The sequence below is a fragment of the Ahaetulla prasina genome, chromosome 5, assembly GCF_028640845.1.
Source record: "Ahaetulla prasina isolate Xishuangbanna chromosome 5, ASM2864084v1, whole genome shotgun sequence".
NCBI lineage: Eukaryota > Metazoa > Chordata > Lepidosauria > Squamata > Colubridae > Ahaetulla > Ahaetulla prasina.
In genome coordinates, this window is record NC_080543.1 from 113,392 (window position 1) to 132,190 (window position 18,799).

The 18,799-nt window shown below is 46.1% G+C and overlaps 1 protein-coding gene across 4 annotated transcripts in view; it reads right to left on the reverse strand.

The window, feature by feature from the left end:
- Positions 1 to 18,799, reverse strand: part of PDE2A (phosphodiesterase 2A) — a 243,949-nt gene that overhangs the window by 54,991 nt on the left and 170,159 nt on the right. For all 4 annotated transcript variants that reach the window (XM_058185121.1, XM_058185118.1, XM_058185120.1 and 1 more), the window contains 2 exons: positions 5,401 to 5,510; positions 5,098 to 5,153 (listed from right to left, as the gene is read on the reverse strand). In XM_058185121.1, coding sequence (XP_058041104.1) covers positions 5,098 to 5,153; positions 5,401 to 5,510 — 166 coding nt within the window. The remainder of the gene's footprint in view (positions 1 to 5,097; positions 5,154 to 5,400; positions 5,511 to 18,799) is intronic.

Sequence of the window (18,799 nt, forward strand, 5' to 3'; positions counted from 1 at the left end):
TACCCTTCAAGAAGATCTCGATTTAATTTCCAATTGGTCTAAAACTTGGCAACTCCAAATCTCAACCAGCAAATGCTCAGTCTTACATATTGGAAAAAAGAACCCTAAGATCAAGTACAAACTTAATGGACATTACCTAACTGACGACCCCCACCCTGTCAAAGATCTCGGAGTTCTCATATCAAATGATCTTAATGCCAAAGCCCACTGCAACTACATAGCAAAAAAGGCCCTAAGAGTTGTAAACCTAATTCTACGCAGCTTCTTTTCTAAAAACTCTACACTACTAACCAGAGCATACAAAACATTTGCCAGACCTATTCTTGAATACAGCTCATCCGTCTGGAACCCATACCACATCTCTAACATAAATACAATAGAACGAGTCCAGAAATATTTTACTAGAAGAGTTCTTCACTCCTCTGAAAACAACAAAATACCTTATACCAACAGACTTGAAATCCTGGGATTAGAAAACTCACAACTCCGTCGACTCCGACATGACCTGTGTTTAACACACAAAATCATCTATAGCAATATCCTTCCTGTAAAAGACTACTTCAGCTTCAATCGTAATATTACAAGAGCAAAAAATAGATTCAAGCTAAATGTCAACCGCTTCAAACTTGACTGCAGAAAATATGACTTCTGTAACAGAGTTGTTAATGCTTGGAACTCACTACCTGACTCCATAGTCTGTACTCAAAATCCCAAAATCTTCAACCAAAAACTGTCTACTATTGACCTCACCCCATTCCTAAGAGGGCTATAAGGGGGTGTGCATAAGAGCACAATAGTGCCTACTGTTCCTGTCCTATTGTTTCCTTCATTACATCAAATTAATATTATTGATGCATATTTTTACTTATATATTTTCTTCAATACATGTTGTTTTATCTATGACAATTGTTTGTGTATACTGTTGTGACAAAATAAAAAAAAACAAAAAAAAAACAACCTTGGTCCCTTTAAGACTTGTGGACTTCAACTCCCAGAGTTCCTCAGCCAGCTTTGCTGGCTGAGGACTCTGGGAGTTGAAGTCCACAAGTCTTAAAGGACCAAGGTTGAGACCCTGTTCTAAAGCTTTGCTGGCTGAGGGACTCTGGGAGTTGAAGTCCACAAGTCTTAAAGGGACCAAGGTTGGAGACCCTGTTCTAAAGCTTTGCTGGCTGAGGGACTCTGGGAGTTGAAGTCCACAAGTCTTAAAGGGACCAAGGTTGAGACCCTGTTCTAAAGCTTTGCTGGCTGAGGGACTCTGGGAGTTGAAGTCCACAAGTCTTAAAGGGACCAAGGTTGAGACCCTGTTCTAAAGCTTTGCTGGCTGAGGGACTCTGGGAGTTGAAGTCCACAAGTCTTAAAGGGACCAAGGTTGAGACCCTGTTCTAAAGCTTTGCTGGCTGAGGGACTCTGGGAGTTGAAGTCCACAAGTCTTAAAGGGACCAAGGTTGGAGACCCCTGTTCTAAAGCTTTGCTGGCTGAGGGACTCTGGGAGTTGAAGTCCACAAGTCTTAAAGGGACCAAGGTTGGAGACCCCTGTTCTAAAGCTTTGCTGGCTGAGGGACTCTGGGAGTTGAAGTCCACAAGTCTTAAAGGGACCAAGGTTGGAGACCCCTGCTCTACAGCCAAAGTGGACAAGGTTTCCATGGTCAGGAGATGTGTGATATTCACTTTTTATTTATTTTGTTTATGTATCAGACTTCTTAACCGCCCCTCTCGCTCATAGACAGCACATACTTCTTTCACCCCATGTGTTTTCCTGTGGACCCCCACGGCTGGGATGAGAATGTGGGTAGACAAGAAAGGATAAAATCAGTGGTAATAAGAGAGATATTCTGTCTCCCCCCCACCTCGGGTAAATCGAACCAAAACAGCTTTGCCCAAAAGCAAACAAACAGCCGGAGAAAAGATTTAAAGAGCAAAACTCAAAGAAAACCAGAAACCGTGAGGTTGATGATATTCTGTCTGTGATCCATCAATCAATAAGCATCAATAATTCAGAAAGAAGCAATCCATCGAAGCTCTGGAGGGCCTTAAGAAACGTGGTTAAAAATGGATCTCGGCTGTCTCCATCCAGCCTTTTTTCCCCCACAAACCTCGGAAGATAAAACAGAAAAACTCAGCGCGGGAACAAACCAAGAATTTAGTCTGTGTTTCGTACGCTGGTTTTTTCTTTTCCTGGTGTCCTCCAGTCCAGAGCTCTCTTGGGATGTAATTCCTGCCCTTACAGGGGGTTCTCAACTTCTGGTCCTACTCTGTCATGGTCTTAAGTCGGGACGGTTGTAAAACTGATTTTTTTTCCCCACTTTTTTTTTGGTGATCGTGCCAAGATCGTGAAGTGAACCAAAGCTTGCTGTAGCGTCTGTTTTTGCAGAAAACTGAAAGTTATTGTCCGTATTTTCATTGCAGTTTTGGAGGTCTTCTAGTCCCCTGCTCAAGCAGGAGACCCTGGCCTATACCATTCCAGACAAGTGACTGTCCAGTCTTTTCTTAAAAACCTCCAGTGATCCCACGATTTCTGGTGGCAAGCTGTTCCACTGGTTAATTGTCTTCGCTGTTAGGAAGTTTCTCCTTAATTCCAGGTTGCTTCTCTCCTTGAGAAGTTTCCAACCGTTGTTTCTTGTCCTGCCCTCAGGGGCTTTGGAGAATAGCTTGACTCCCCCTTCTTTGGGGCAGCCCCTCAAATTTATTTATTTATTATTTATTATTCAATTTCTATACCGCACCATCTCCCGAAGGACTCAGGGCGGTTTAAAGCCATATTAAAATACACAATAAATACAAAATAATAAATAACAATATTAAAAACAATTAAAACCAAATAGTTAATGGCCCAATCACTAAAAACGGTCAAAGACCGATTTAAAACCATTTAAAATTTCATTTAAAATAAGTTTTAGGCTAGTCCCGCTCGAGTAAGATCTTCAGTTCACGCTTGAAGGCCCGGAGGTTGGGAAGTTGGCGTAACCCCGGAGGTAGCTCGTTCCATAAAGCTGGTGCCGCCACAGAGAAGGCCCTCTCCCTGCGGGCCGCCAACCTACATTGTTTGGTCGACGGCACCCTGAGAAGGCCTGCTCTGTGGGAGCGCACAGGTCGTTGGGAGGCAAACGGTGGCAGCAGGCGGTCTCGTAAATATCCCGGTCCTAAGCCATGGAGCGCTTTAAAGGTGGTAACCAACACCTTGAATTGCACCCGGAAGGCCACCGGCAACCAATGCAGGCCGCGCAGGATAGGTGTTATATGGGAGCCACGAGCAGCTCCCTCTATCACCCGCGCGGCCGCATTCTGGACTAGCTGGAGCCAGCTGGTGCTCTTCAAGGGGAGCCCCATGTAGAGAGCATTGCAATAGTCCAGGCAAGAAGTGACGAGGGCATGAGTGACCGTGCGTAGGGAGTCCCGGTCAAGGAAGGGGCGCAACTGGCGAATCAGGCAAACCTGATAGAATGCTCCCCTGGCGACGGCCGTCAGATGTTCCTCGAAGGACAGCCGATCGTCCAGGAGAACGCCTAAATTGCGCACTCCTTCCTTGGGGGTCAGTACTTCCCCCCCAACAGTCAGCGATGGTGTGAGCTGACTGTACCGGGACGCCGGAACCCAAAGCCACTCAGTCTTGGAAGGGTTGAGCTGGAGCCTGTTCCTCCCCATCCAGACCCGCACGGCTTCAAGACACCGGCCCATCACCTCAACGGCTTCGTTGGGGTGGTTCGGGGTGGAAATGTACAACTGAGTATCATCAGCGTACAGATGGTAATCCACCTAGAACCCACGGATAACCTCGCCCAGCGGCTTCATATAGATGTTGAACAGGACAGGCGAGAGAACAGACCCCTGAGGCACCCCACAAGTGAGGCGCCTTGGGGCCGATCCCTGCCCTCCTGCCAACACCGTCTGCGATTGGTCAGAGAAATAGGAGGAGAACCACCGATGAATGGTGCCTCCCACCCCCAATCCCTCCAACCGCCGCAGCAGGATACCATGGTCGATGGTATCAAAAGCCGCCGAGAGATCTAACAGGACCAGGACAGAGGAACAACCCCTGTCCCGAGCCCTCCAGAGGTCATCCACCAACGTGACCAAAGCCGTCTCGGTGCTGTATCCGGGTCTGAAACCGGACTGGAACGGGTCCAGATAGACAGTTTCCTCCAGGTGTTGAGGAAGCTGAAACGCCACCACACTCTCAACAACCTTCGCCAGAAAGCGAAAGTTGGAGACTGGACGATAGTTCGCTAATACAGCTGGGTCCAGGGAGGGGCCGCACCACCGCCTCTTTCAAGGCGGCGGGGAAAATACTGGAAGGCTGCTATCATGTCGCCCCTGATCCTTCTTTTCTCTAGACTAGCCAAACCCAAATCCTGAAAAAATGCCGTTTTTCATATGTTTTAGTCTCCAGGCCTAGTTTGATCATCTTAGTTGCTCTTCTCTGAACTTTTTCCAAAGTCTCAACATCTTTTTTTTAACTTGTGATGACCAAAACTGGATGCCGTATTCCAGGTGTGGCCTTATTAGGGCTTTTTATAAAGCGACACTAATTTCCGTTATGTGATTGCAAGCGGCGATCGTCGCAACTTCGAATCCAGGTTATAAGTACTCTTCCCAAGTAGACGTCTGTTGTAACTTCGAGCAATCACTAAGTGGCAGGTCATAAATCAAGGACTGCATTGGGCCCATAACTGACACCCTGGCCTAGATGCACAGTTATTGCTAGAGGGACAGGCAATGACCAGAGTGGGCAGCTACGGTGACTTTACAACCTGTGGACTTCAACTCCCAGAATTCCTGAGCCAGCGGTTCAGGGATTCTGGGAGTTGAAGTCCACAGGTTCTAAAGTCACCATAGGTGCTCACCTCTGGGCAACGGCAGGGTAGAACTTCATACAATTTGTTGAAGATTCTCCTGGGGGAGGGGAAGAGAAAGGTCAAAAACATCAAGATGGCAGCCAGAACGTGTTTTTTTCTTTAAAAGGAGCTGGGTTTTGAATGCCATGTGGCTGTCATTTTGACTTTTTTGACCTCCATTCCCTAAGGATACATTTATGACAATGACATTATGTGTCACAAGCTCTGTTTTCCGGGGACTCCGCTCCCCCCCCCCGATACTCACTAGGATAACACAGACCACAGCCCCCGAACTCTTGTCCACCAAAGGATTGATTAACACTGCAAAAAACGGAGGAAAAAGAAGGGAGAATTAAATTAAATTAAATTAAATTATCCCAAAGGGAGAAACTGAGATTATTCAGTCCTGGGCAACTAAGGGCCAGCACTATCAACTTACGTCATAGTTCCTGATTTATGACCATGATTGGGGATCAGAAGTTCCGTTGTTAAACAAGGCAATTGTTAAGTGAGTCAGGCCCAATTTTACGAACCCTTTTGTTGTTAAGCGAATCCATCAATTTCTTACCTTGCTTGCCGGCGGCTAAGGGGGCAGCCAAGCCGGCCACCGGCTTGCCCTGCAGCTCAGCCAATGGCAATCCATTGCAGGCCACCCTCTTCTGCTGAAGGACGGCATCCCTGGAAGGACGAAAAGTGGGATTAATGAAAAACAGAAGTCAAAGGAGCAAATTTGGAATTTCAGTCCCAATTCAATTCCTCGATCCCCAACTGGGAATAAAAGCTGGGGAGAATGGCTGAAGGGAGAACCGTCCCAGAAAAGAAATCCCTGTTTGGTTCTGGGATAAGAGACCACCAGGAGATTCCCACAGGAGAAGGGTAGTGTTGTGACCCAGGCCCAAGTAGGTCGTATTAAACGCAATCAGTTCAAAAACAAACAGACTTTATTAGAACAGCTGAGAATTAAACTCATTCTCTGAGTAGTCCAAACTAAATCAAAGCAAATTCTTCATAACACAATTCTTCAGTCTTATCGCTAACCTTGGTCTAATTAGGCAAACTGACAAAGGCTTTTCTTGGCAAAAGTTCAGAAGCAGAAGACGCCGACAAGAAATAAATGCAGCAAGACAAAGAGCAAGGCTATCAACGTTGTTTTCCGACAAAGAGCCCAAACGCCGTTGCTGGTCTTTTAAGCCTTATGGGAGGAGCCAATCATCTCTTGGCTTTACTCCTGAGTCGTCCTCTTTGCTTTAGCTGCTCTTGCTTTCTGGCAGCTCTTCTCATGCGTGCATTAGGAACAGGCTCCTCCTGTTCCTCTGCCTCACTACTATCAGTATCTGGAGGCTCCGGAGTCTGTACCTCAGTCCCCAATGGCCATGGCCCCACCTCTGCCTCCTACACAAAGCCCTCATCTGGGCCTTCCCCAGCCTCCAGGACTGGCCCATGAGCTCCTCAGCCTCATCGCTGTCTGACTCCGTTGCCAGCTCCGCAGGTTGCTGGCGGACCACAACAGGTAGCCTCGGAAGCTGGACAAACATCCCAAAGGAAAAGCCCCAGCCAAGGTTTGATTGACCTTCAGCCCTAAGTAGGAACGGCAGGGAGTCGCAGCAGCAATTCCAGAGACAATCTAGTCTAGTGGTTAAAGGCAACAGGCTAGAAACAAGCGATTTCTAAGTCCTGACCTAGGTAAGACAGACTTTGGGCCAATCATTAGGAGGCGGTGAGTTCTAGTCCTACCCTAGGCATGAAACTGGGTGACTTTGGGCCAATCACCAGGTGATGGTGAATTCTAGTTCTGCCTTAGGCATGAAGTCCACCTGGTCTCTCTCACGTAGCCCAACCTACCTGACAAGGTTGTTGTGAGAAAAGGCCCACAAAGTATGGTATAAAAGTCAAGGTGCACCATGGAAGAAACACACCTGAGAAAAGGTGAAGTTTCCATCCCACCTCGTGCCTGCCATCTTCACTTTTTAGACCGCCCCCCCAACTCCAACTGAAGAGGGAGACCAACTTCTCTCTCTCTGGTTCTCCAAACTTAACTGGCCGTTTCTTTGCTTTGGGCCACCTGTCCGTAGATTCACCTGAAGCAGGTAAACGTTTTATCCCTTGAACTGAATTGGAACTTGGTTCCTTGAAATCACGAAATCCGACTAATCAACCAAAGGATTTTTGGCTTCTATTCCTTCCCTCTCATGCTGGAAGTTGGTTTTCTCCCCAAAGAATTGCCTAGTTCTTCTTGAGAGCTTCTTGGCTTTGTGTGTGTGTTTGTGTGTGTATGTTTGGGTTGCTTTCATCCTGAGAGATGAAAAACATCATCTCCGGCAGTTTTTTTTTTTGCCTTTGGCGAGTGGAGAACCGTTTCTCATTCATTCTTATTCTGCTCGGCTGCCTTCACAGATGTGGGGCAATAAATTTGGCTCTGATAAGTGAATGAAAAATCACCAAAGCTGGACAAGGTTCAAGATCCAGGGAGAGAGACAGAGAGACAGACAAAGAAACAGAGACAAGAGAGAAAGAGAGAGAGAAGAGAGGAGAGAAGAAAGAGGAGAGAGAGAGGAGAGAAGAGAGAGAGAGAGAGGCAGAGAGGAGAGAGAGAAGAGAGAGAGGGGCAGAGAAGAGAGGAGAGAGAGGTGAGAAGAGAGAGAGAAGACAGAGAGAGAGAGACAAAGAAGAGAGAAGAGAGAGAGGAAAGAAGAGGAGATAAACAGTTTCATAGAACATAGAATAAGAGTTGGAAGAGACCTTGGAGTCTTCTAATCCAACCCCCCACTGCTCGAGCAGTATATCCTACACCATTTCAGATAAATAGGTTGTCCAGTCTCTTTGTGAAAGCCTCCAGTGATGAAGCACTCAAAACTTCTAAAGTTATTCTATTCTGGAGGCAAGTCATTCCACCGGTTGATTGCTCTTGAAGTTAGGAATTTTTATTTATTTTTTTATTTTATTTTATTTTATTTTATTTTGTATATATAAGCATAAGCATGAAGTAACTATATAATATATAAGCATATATATGAGTATAAATATGTAATAACTATATAAATTGGATATAATGAAAGGAAACAGTAGGACAGGAACGGTAGGCACGTTTGTGCTCTTATGCACGCCCCTTACAGACCTCTTAGGAATGGAAATTCCTAGTTCTAGTTCTAGGTTGCTACTCTCCTTGGTTAGTTCCCATCGTTTCTCGTCTTGCCTTTTGGTGCCTTGGAGAATAGTTTGACCCCCTTCCTCCTCTCTGGGGCAGCCCCTCAAATATTGGACCACTGCTCTCATGTCTCCCCTGGTCCTTCTCTTCCCTAGACCAGCCATGTCCAGTTCTTGCAACCGTTCATCATATGTTTTATAGCTTCCAGTCCCCTCATCATCCTGGTTGCTCTTCTCTGCACTCTTTCTAGAGTCTCAACCTCTTTTTTTATAGTGTGGTGACCAAAACTGGAAGCAGCATTCCAGGTGTGGCCTTACCAAGGTTTTATAAAGTGATACTAATACTTCACGTGGTTTTGATTCTATGTCTCTGTTTATGCAACCTAGGAATTATTAGTTTTTTCCAGAGGTGGGTTTCAGCAGGTTCTGACCAGTTCTGGAGAACTGGTAGCGGAAATTTTGAGTTGTTTGGAGAACCGGTAGTAAAAATTCTGACTGGCCCTGTTGAGTCCTCGGAGATACGATCCCACTCTTATCTATTCTCTGCCTCCTGAGTCCCAGCCGATCGGGAGGAAATGGGGATTTTGCAGTATCTTTCCCCTGGAGTGGGGTGGAAATGGAGATTTTACAATATCCTTCCCCTGTCACACCCACCAAGCCACGCCCACTAAGCCATGTCACGCCTATCAAGCCACACCCACAGAACCGGTAGTAAAAAAAATTGAAACCCACGACTGGCTTTTTTGGCTCCTTCCAACCACGGCTGCTTCACGTTTAAGTGATTGTCCAAAGTCCCTCTCACAGTTAATGTTTTTGAGCCAAGTTTCACCTAATCTGTACTTGTCCCTTTCGTTTTTCCTGCCTCGGTGTAAAACCTTGCTTTTTTCCACATTAAATTTCCTGTTGTGGGATTGGGGCCCGTTGTTTAAGTCTGCCAAGATCTTTTTTGGATCCTGACCTTGTCTTCTTGGGTGTCGGCTACTCCTAGCAGCTTAGTGTCATCTGCAAATTTATTTATTTATTTATTTATTTTGTCACAACAATATATGTAGGTATCATACAAAAAGATTATATAGTATATAAACATATATGAGTAAATATAAGGAGGTATAAGCATATATATAGGAAGAAGAAAAGAAAAACAATAGGACAGGAACGGTAGGCACGTTTGTGCGCTTATGCACGCCCCTTATGGTCCCCTTAGGAATGAGGTGAGGTCAATAGTAGATAGTTTTTGGTTAAAGCTTTTGGGATTATGGGAAGAGACCACAGAGACAGGTAAAGTATTCCAAGCACTGATGATTCTGTTACAGAAGTCATATTTTCTGCAATCTAGATTAAAGCGGTTGACATTAAGTTTAAATCTATTAGTTGCTCTAGTATTATTGCAATTAAAGCTGAAGTAATTGTAAATTACTTCAAGTAATTAAATTACTTAAATTAAATTAAATTAAATTAAAAAGTAAATTGGAAAGGTGTAGTTTCAAGACGCACGTCTCCTTCTTCAGACTAGACCTGAAAAAGGTCTTTAGGTCAGAAGAGACAAAGCTAAGTGAGATTTGGGGCAGTTTCTCTTCTTCAAATAGACTCCCTGCTCACCTGTGGTGAGGAACATGATCCATTCTTGGTTTTCCTTTCTTTTGGATGAACAGCTTGTTAAAAAACAGCAACCTGTTGTTAAGATTTATGACCAGAGTCCATTTGGCATTTTAGAGGGGTTTTTTAATATATATAATGAAGCATAAAACTACTAATAAAATTCAGGCCATTTGCATTTTTTGGGGAGAAGAGTTTCACAGATGGAAATTCAGAATGGAAAGGGCCTTGGAGATCTTCCAGCTCAACCTTCTGCCTGGGCAGGAATCCACTACTTTAGTAGGTCCAAAATACTGTTTAAACCAGGGGTCTCCAACTTTGGCAACTTTAAGCCTGGAGGACTTTAATTCCCAGAATTCCCCAGCCAGCAAAGCTGGCTGGGGAATTCTGGGAGTTGAAGTCCTCCAGGTTTAAAGTTGCCAAGGTTGGAGACCCCTGATTTAAACTGTCCGTCAAAGGGCACCGATATAAGAGAATACATTTAATTCAGTGTTGAAGAGACTCCTTAATCTCACAACACACACATGGATTCAGCCAGAGCTTCAGCTGGAAGCCCTGAGCATCCTAGACAAAGACAAATCCAAGATCCTAGGGAATTCCTGGAAACCTGGCACTCAGATCAACCAACCATCAATAGGAACACAGAGATAAATTGCACTTACACAGCATTCAAAAGAGACAATAAATGCTAAGGAGGAAATCGAAAGTTCAGAACATATTCTCTCCCTCAGCCAGCACCTAGATAAGCAGGGATTAACCCCAGACAAATAATCAAGCAGAAAACAATACTCTAATCAAGGCATTATCACAGAAAACAACAACACCACCAGACTCCCACCCACACTGGCAAGGCAGTGTAAACAGAACCGGATGCAATATTCCAAGTGTGGTCTTACTAAGGCACTATAAAATGGTACTAACACTTTACGTGATCTTGATTCTATCCCTCTGTTAATGGAACCTAGGACTGGTCTTTTTGGCAGCTGCTGCACACAGCTGGCTCCTGTTTAAGTGATTGTCCACTAGGACTCCAAGGTTTCTCTTGCAATTGCTACTGTTGAGCCAGGTGTCGCCTGTTGTCTACTGATAGTCCTAGAGTTAGAACAGTTTAGAATAGAATAGAATAGAATAGAATAGAATAGAATAGAATAGAATAGAATAGAATAGAATAGAATAGCAGAGTTGGAAGGGGGACTGGAGGCTAAAACATATGAAGAACAGTTGCAGGAACTGGGTATGTCTACTTTAATGAAAAGAAGGACTAGGGGAGACATGATAGCAGTATTCCAATATCTCAGGGGTTGCCACAAAGAAGAGGGAGTCAAGCTATTCTCCAAAGCACCTGAAGGCAGGACAAGAAGCAATGGGTGGAAATTAATTAAGGAGAGAAGCAACTTAGAATTAAGGAGAAATTTCCTGACAGTTAGAACAATTAATAAGTGGAATAACTTGCCTGCAGAAGTTGTGAATGCTCCAACACTGGACATTTTTAAGAAAATGTTGGATAGCCATTTGTCTGAAATGGTGTAGGGTTTCTTGCCTGGGCAGGGGGTTGGACTAGAAGGCCTCCAAGGTTTCTTCTAACTCTGTTGTTGTTGTTGTTGTTATTAAGGAAGAGGCCAGCCAATCAATGAAGTAGGATGGAGTAACCACGAGAAATGGGGAATGGAAGAATGAAAATTACCCTCCTCCCATCCAGTAGACAGTAAAAGATGAAAAAAAACAAAACCCCAAAGCCCTCTAGGAATAAGATTAAAGATGTTTAATATAAATATGAATCGGGAACCTTCTTATATCCATTTGGGATGAGAAGATGCCAGGCATCTGTTAAGCGGAGATAAGGAACTGCAGAGAAACTAAAGGAATTATTTGAATTAATCTACACATTTGGCGACTGATTTGCAGGGGATTTTTTCCTACCAGGGAATTGAATTGATCTGATTGAATCTGACTGAAGTCAATTGAACTGAAAGAATTGGGCAACTGGAAGCATCAAGAGATGAAATGCGCTAGAAAATTAAAAATAAATAAATCCTCATATCCACACAAGATTCTTTCACAGTTGAAGTAAGGAATCTAATCTAATCTAATCTAATCTAATCTAATCTAATCTAATCTAATCTAATCTAATCTAATCTAATCTAATCTACTCTACTCTACTCTACTCTACTCTACTCTAATCTAATCTAATCTAATCTAATCTAATCTAATCTAATCTAATCTAATCTAATCTAATCTATCATCTCTGTAAGTGGTTCCTCCCCAAGACCAGTGTTTACAATTCAGGGCTGAAAAATAGCCAGTGTAATTCTAATTTTTATAAAAGGATTGCAAAGATACAGGACATTTTTCCCATCTTATTTTAACTGGGAACAGGCCGCGGCGGGGGCCTTGGACCGTGTCGCGCCTTTGCGGCCTCTGACCCGGCGTAGGTCTCGTCCGGCCCCTTGGTTCTCCGAGGGGCTGAGGGAGATGAAACGCCGCGAAGACGCCTAGAGAGCACCTGGAGGTCCAGTCGCCCGGTTGATCGACACTAGTTAGGTCCTATACTAGGACCTACCTAGTGGCAATGGGGAGGCGAGGCGCTCACGCCCACCCTCATTGCGCCGGCAGATAACCGCCCGCCGCCCAGCCTGGTGACCCGCCTCCTTCATCAGGAGGTGCGGATGACCCTTTGCAGGACGCCGAGGAGTTTAGTGGTTATCTATACGATAAAATCGCCAGCCCGGGACGATCTGGACCGAATTTGGGATGATCCAAGCGGGGAGAGGAGGCACGCCTTGTTGAGTCTGTTTGGGATCGGTTTGATCCTGTGGCTCCCGAGGACGTGGACAGGTTATTGGGGAGGCTCCATGCCACGACATGTTTACTGGACCCGTGCCCTTCCTGGCTGGTACTGGCTACTCAGGAGGTGACACGAGGCTGGGTCCAGAGGATTATCCAAGCTTCTTTGTTGGAGGAGTTTTCCTGCCGCCTTGAAAGAGGCGGTGGTGAGACCCTCCTTAAGAAGCCCTCTCTGGACCCAGCTATTTTAAGTAATTATCGTCCGATCTCCAATCTTCGCTTTGTTGCGAAGGTTGTAGAGAGTGCTGTGGCTCGACAGCTACCCCAGTACCTGGATGAAGATGTCTATCTGGACATGTTCCAGTCCGGTTTCCGACCCGGATACAGCACAGAGACGGCTTTGGTCGCATTGGTGGATGATCTCTGGAGGGCCAGGGACAGGGGTTATTCCTCTGCTCTGGTCCTGTTAGACCTCTCAGCGGCTTTTGATACCATCGACCATGGTATCCTGCTGCGCCGGTTGGAGGGATTGGGAGTGGAGGCACCGATATCGGTGGTTCTCCTCCTATCTCTCCGACCGTCGCAGACGGTGTTGACGGGGGCAGAGGTCACCGCGAGGGCCTCACTTGTGGGGTCCCGCAGGGGTCGATCCTCTCGCCTGCTGTTCAACATCTATATGAAGCCGCTGGGTGAGATCATCAGTGGCTTTGGGGTGAGATACCAGCAGTACGCTGACGACACCCAGCTGTATTTTTCCACCCCGGCCACCCCAATGAAGCTGTTGAAGTGCTGTCCCGGTGTTTGGAGGCCGACGGGTCTGGATGGGGAGAAACAGGCTCAAGCTTAATCCTCCAAGACGGAGTGGCTGTGGATGCCGGCATCCCGATTCAGCCAGCTGCAACCGCTGGCTGTTGAAGCAGTTATTGGCCCCAAAGGATAGGGTGCGCAACTTGGGTGTCCTCCTGGATGATCGGCTGTCGCTTGAAGATCATTTGACGGCCGCTCCAGGAGGGCCTTCCACCAGGTTCGCCTGGTTCGCAGTTGCGCCTTCCTTGATCGGGATGCCTTATGCACGGTCACTCATGCGCGCCTGCTACCTCTCGCTTGGATTATTGTAATGCTCTCTACATGGGGCTCCCTTGAAGTGCGTCCGGAGGCTTCAGTTAGTCCAGAACGCAGCCGCTGGTGATAGAGGAGCTGCACGCAGCTCCCATGTAACACCTCTCCTGCGCAGGCTGCACTGGCTACCTGTGGCCTCTCGGTGCACTTTAAGGTGTTAGTCACGACCTTTAAGGCGCCCATGGCTTAGGACCTGGGTACTTACGGGACCGCCTGCTGCTACCACATGCCTCCCACCGACCCGTACGCTCTCACAGAGAGGGACTCCTCAGGGTGCCGTCCGCCAAACAATGTCGGCTGGCGGCCCCCAGGGGACGGGCCTTCTCTGTGGGGGCTCCCACACTCTGGAACGAACTCCCCCCGGGCTTACGCCAGATATCTGACCTTCGGACATTCCGTCGCGAACTGAAAACATACCTCTTTATTCGCGCGGGGCTGGCTTGAATGGAATTTTAAACTCAAATTTTTAGCAATTTTAATGGGGTTTTTGGTTTTATGGTAAATTTCTTAAATTTTTCAGGCTCATTTAATAAGTTTTTAATTGATATTTTAACTTTGTATATTGTATATTGTTTCTTTGTTGGTTTTATTCTGCCTGTACACCGCCCTGAGTCCTTCGGGAGAAGGGCGGTATAAAAATCAAATAAATAAATAAATAAATAAATAAATAAACATCTTTCCTGGAAAAGCTAGTGGAATATATAATTAGAGTGAAATCTCACTGAGAGGGAAAAAAAATGTGTCAAAGAATAATCCCAGAAGAAGCTAAGAAAAATCCCAAATGTGGCTAGGATCAGTGACTAACATTCTGGGTCATGTCTTCCTTCTTTCCTCCCTGGGGGTTAAAGTCCCTTTGTGGCTACATAGCAATTCTAGGTCTGATTCCTCTTTTGACTCCTTCTCCTACACAATTGTAATGAATTGAGCAACAAAATAAACTGTTTAATTGTGACTGGCCTTTTGACTCTTCTGCGGGGATTCCTGTCCCCTCTCCAATATTGTAGAGGCAGTCCTCGATTTACAACCACAATTGAGCCCTAAATTTCTGTTACTAAGTGGGACGGTCATTAAGTGAGTTCGCCACAGCTGCTAAGTGAATCACTGCAGTTGTTAAATTAGTAACATGTCTTTTAAGTGAATCTGGCTTCCTCATTGACTTTGCTTGTCAGAAGGTTGCAAAATAATGATCACATGACCCTGACCCACTGCGACCGTCATAAATATGAGTCAGCGGACAAGCGTCGGAATTTTGATCATGTGACCATGAAGATGCTGCCAACGGGCGTAAGCGTGAAAAATGGACCTAGGTCACTTGTTTCGGCGCTGTTCTAACTTCAAATTGTCACTAAACGAACTGTTGTTAAACAAGGATTTACCTGTAGCTGGTTGTAAAAACTCCAGTGCCATTATTTTGTTTACCAGTGCTAAGGTCTTACTGTGGAAACAAAACTCCTGAATAAAATATTCTCCTTCCGATAAAGTTATCAATTTACACTCTTACATGAATTTAGGACAAACTGGAGTAGGTCCTTGTAGCTTATTTTGGAGCTACAGTTTTGGAGAGATTATCCAAAGTAGGGGTGTCCAACTCTGGCCACTTGAAGACTGGCGGACGTCAACTCCCAGAACAGCGGAGGGGGTCAAGCTATTCTCCAAAGCACCAGAAGGCCAGACAAGGAATAACAGATGGAAACTGAACAAGGAGAGATTCAACCTGGAAATAAGGAGGAATTTTCTGATAGTGAGAACAATCAACCAGTGGAACAGAAGTTGTCTTCAGAAATTGTGGGAGCTTCATCGCTGGAGGCTTTCAAGAAGAGACCAGGCTGCCATCTGTCAGAAATGGTGTAGGATCTCCTGCCTGGGTGGGGGGTTGGACTAGATGACCTACAAGGTCCCTTATAACTCTGTTATTGTGTTATGTTGAGACTTTGGAAAGAGTGCAAAGAAGAGCACAAAGAGCTAAACTATATGAAGAACGGTTGCAGGAACTGGGCCTGGCTAGTCTAGTGAAGAGAAGGACCAGGGCAGACAGGAGAGCATCTTCCAATATTTGAGGGGCTGCCCCAGAGAGGAGGAAGGGGGTCAAGCTATTCTCCAAAGCACCTGAAGGCCAGACAAGGAACAATGGATGGAAACTGAACAAGGAGAGATTCAACCTGGAAATAAGGAAGAATTTTCTGACAATGAGAACAATCCATCAGTGAAACAGAAGTTGCCTTCAGAAGTTGTAGGAGCTTCATCACTGGAGGCTTTCAAGAAGAGACTGGACTGCCACCTGTCAGAAATAGTCTGGGGTCTCCTGCATGGGCGGGTGTGTGTGTTGGATTAGATGACCTCCAAGGTCCCTTCCAACTCTGTTCATCTGTTACTCTGTTAAGGTTGGACCAAGGTTGGACACCCTTGGCTGTAGATGGGCAATATGCTTTCTGAGACAGCCCATCCATCTTACACCTTCTCCATTTTCATCTTCTCAAGTCCGGTGGACAGCGAGGCTTTGAAACGGAGGAACAAGCTATCTCTGGGTCATCTCTGGTCAAATCTTTAACCATCCATCCAGCCTTTTGTCAAGAGATAAGAGATGAATCCCTTCCTCTGGAGGTCATTAAGCAACGGCCTAACATTCCCGGGGATGATGGATGTCACTGTCCCAAATATCAATTCATTCATCAGGCCCTGAATGAAAAAAGCCGTTGAAGGTTTGCACCTCTCCAGACATAGAGGCTGGAAGCTAAAATGACACATTAGTCACCGGATTAATCTGCAAGTTGCAAAGATATTTCTTCCTGGCTGTTGACTGTCCTTCTAGTCCTGGCTTTATCGAACTGTCCAGGAAAAAATTCAGACACCCCCCTGCAATTTTTCCATCTCCACATCTGCTTGAGGGTCCGGCTCCCCAAGTTTGGGCCAGGCTGCTGGTTGGGCATTTTGGAAGATGGGTTACAATATTTTTAGCCGGTGATCTGGGTTAAGGAAGCCTCAGTACAGGTCGTTCTCGATTTATAGCCATTCATTTAGTGACTGCTCGAAGATACAACGGGTTAGAAAAATAACTTGGGGTTCTAAGGCGAGCCAGGATTGCGGAAGAATAAATGAAAATGGGAGCCAGACAGCTGGGAGGAAAGAAAAAAAAATATTTATTCCTAAAAGCAAAAATAGTTTTCCTTTAGGAGCAGCAACAGAGAAATGGGGTACAGCAACTTACAACATCTGCAAGAAATGCAACCCAGGAAAGAGAACATCAAGGATTCCTCCTTCATCTCCTCCTCCCTCTCTCCCCAACCCTCCTCCTTCTAGCACTGATGATGTTACCTAGTTGGGTAATGAAACGTCTGCAAGAAAACCACCAAGCTCAGAGAGCACCAAGGACCCCACGGACTCCTTCCCCTCCCCTTCCCCTCCCCCTCCTCCTCCACAACATCATCTTCTTCTTTCCCTTTTTCTCCATTCCACAATCGCCACTCCCTTCCAGCACTGATGATGTTCCCTAGTTGGGTCATGAAACGTCTGCAAGAAAACCACCAAGCTCAGAGAGCACCAAGGACCCCACAGTTGTCCTCCTCCTCCTCCTCCTCCTCCTCCTCCTCCTCTTTGTCTTATCTACAAACCCTCCTCCCTTCTAGCATTGATGACATTACCTTTTTCCTCCCCTCCCCTTCCCTCTCATCTTCCTCTTTCTCTTTCCTTCTAGCACTGATGATGTTACCTAGTTGGGTCATGAAACGTCTGCAAGAAAACCACCAAGCTCAGAGAGCACCAAGGACCCCCTCAGTCCTCCTCTTCCTCCTTCTCTCTGCAACCTCCCTCCCTTCTAGCACTGATGATGTCACCTAGTTGGGTCATGAAACATCTGCTAGAAAACCCCCAAGCTCCGAGAGTACCAAGGACCCTATAAATGTAACTTTTAAGGCCAGCAATTCAGAAGACGTGGCTAACAGAAAGTTGCCTATGAAACGAGGGTCTCCCACGTTTGCTCTTCCTAAAACTTCCCATCCTGAGGTTTTTTTCCTTCCAGAGGTTTTGAGAAGGCAAAGGGGAAAAGCCGAAGGAGTCCAGCTTCGGTCAACGTCGTGCTGATATAAGCCATGGCTCACTGCGACTTGAAGGATGTTGCATGAAAGATGGAGGAGCCGTAAAATAAAATGCAGCAAGCGATCAAAAAGGGTCGGCATGAGTCAAGTTTGCGGGAAAATATCCTGATTCACCCTGGCCTGAGCGATGCCTCCTGTTGTGCGTGGGCGTTATTATTGTCATGTCCTAGATGGGATTTAATTTTCCTTCCTTCCTACATCCAGGATACCCATCAGCAAAAAATGACCTCTGACTCTCCCTGCTCCTCAGAACGAAGCCCCCACAAGGTCACTGGTGACATTGAAAACAGGGTGACGTGAAAAGCAACACAAAGGCTCCGAATTGCAAACTCTGAAATGCTTCGGTGGTGGAGAACACCGAGCAAGGTTCTTGCACACTTGCAGAGGTGAGCTGGAAACCAAAACGTTTCTTTGGAGAGGATCCCTTCTGAATTCTGCAGTCTGCATTCTGGATCCCAGTTTGGGGATCCATCAGAACAGGGGTGTCCAGTGGAGGATCAAAAAGTCAAGAACATGGAACCATGCGGGGTCCTCCTTGGTGCTCTCTGAGCTTGGTTGTTGTCGTGAAGACCTTTCATGACCCAACTAGGTAACATCATCGGTGCTAGAAAGGAGTGGGGTTTATGGGGAGGAGGAGGAGGACTGTGGAGTCCTTAAGTGCCCTCTGAACTTGGTTGTTTTCTTGAATATGCTTCATGACCCAACTAGGTAATAACATCAATGCTAGAAAACAGAAGGGTTTGCAGAGAGGAGGAGGAGGAGGAGGAAGGAGGAGGAGGAGGAGGAGGAGGAGGAGAAACTATTAGGGTCCTTCGTGCTCTCTGAGGTTGGTGGTTTTCTTGTAGATGTTTCATCACCCAACTAGACAACATCTTCAGTGCTATAAGGGAGCAGGGTTTTCGGAGAGGAGGAGAAGGAGAAGAAGGACTGTGGAGTCCTTAAGTGCCCTCTGAACTTGGTTGTTTACTTGCAGACCTTTCATGACCCAACTAGGGTTCCTCATCAGTGCTAGGAGGGAGTGGGGTTTATGGAGAGGAGGAGGAGGAGGAGGAGGAGGAGGAGGAGGAGGTGAAACTATTAGGGTCCTTGGTGCTCTCTGAGTTTGGTGGTAACATCTTCAGTGCTGTAAGGGAGCAGGATTTTTGGAGTGAAGGAGAAGGAGAAGGAGAAGGAGGAAGAGGACTGTGGAGTCCTTAAGTGCCTTCTGAGCTTGGTTGTTGTCTTGCAGACCTT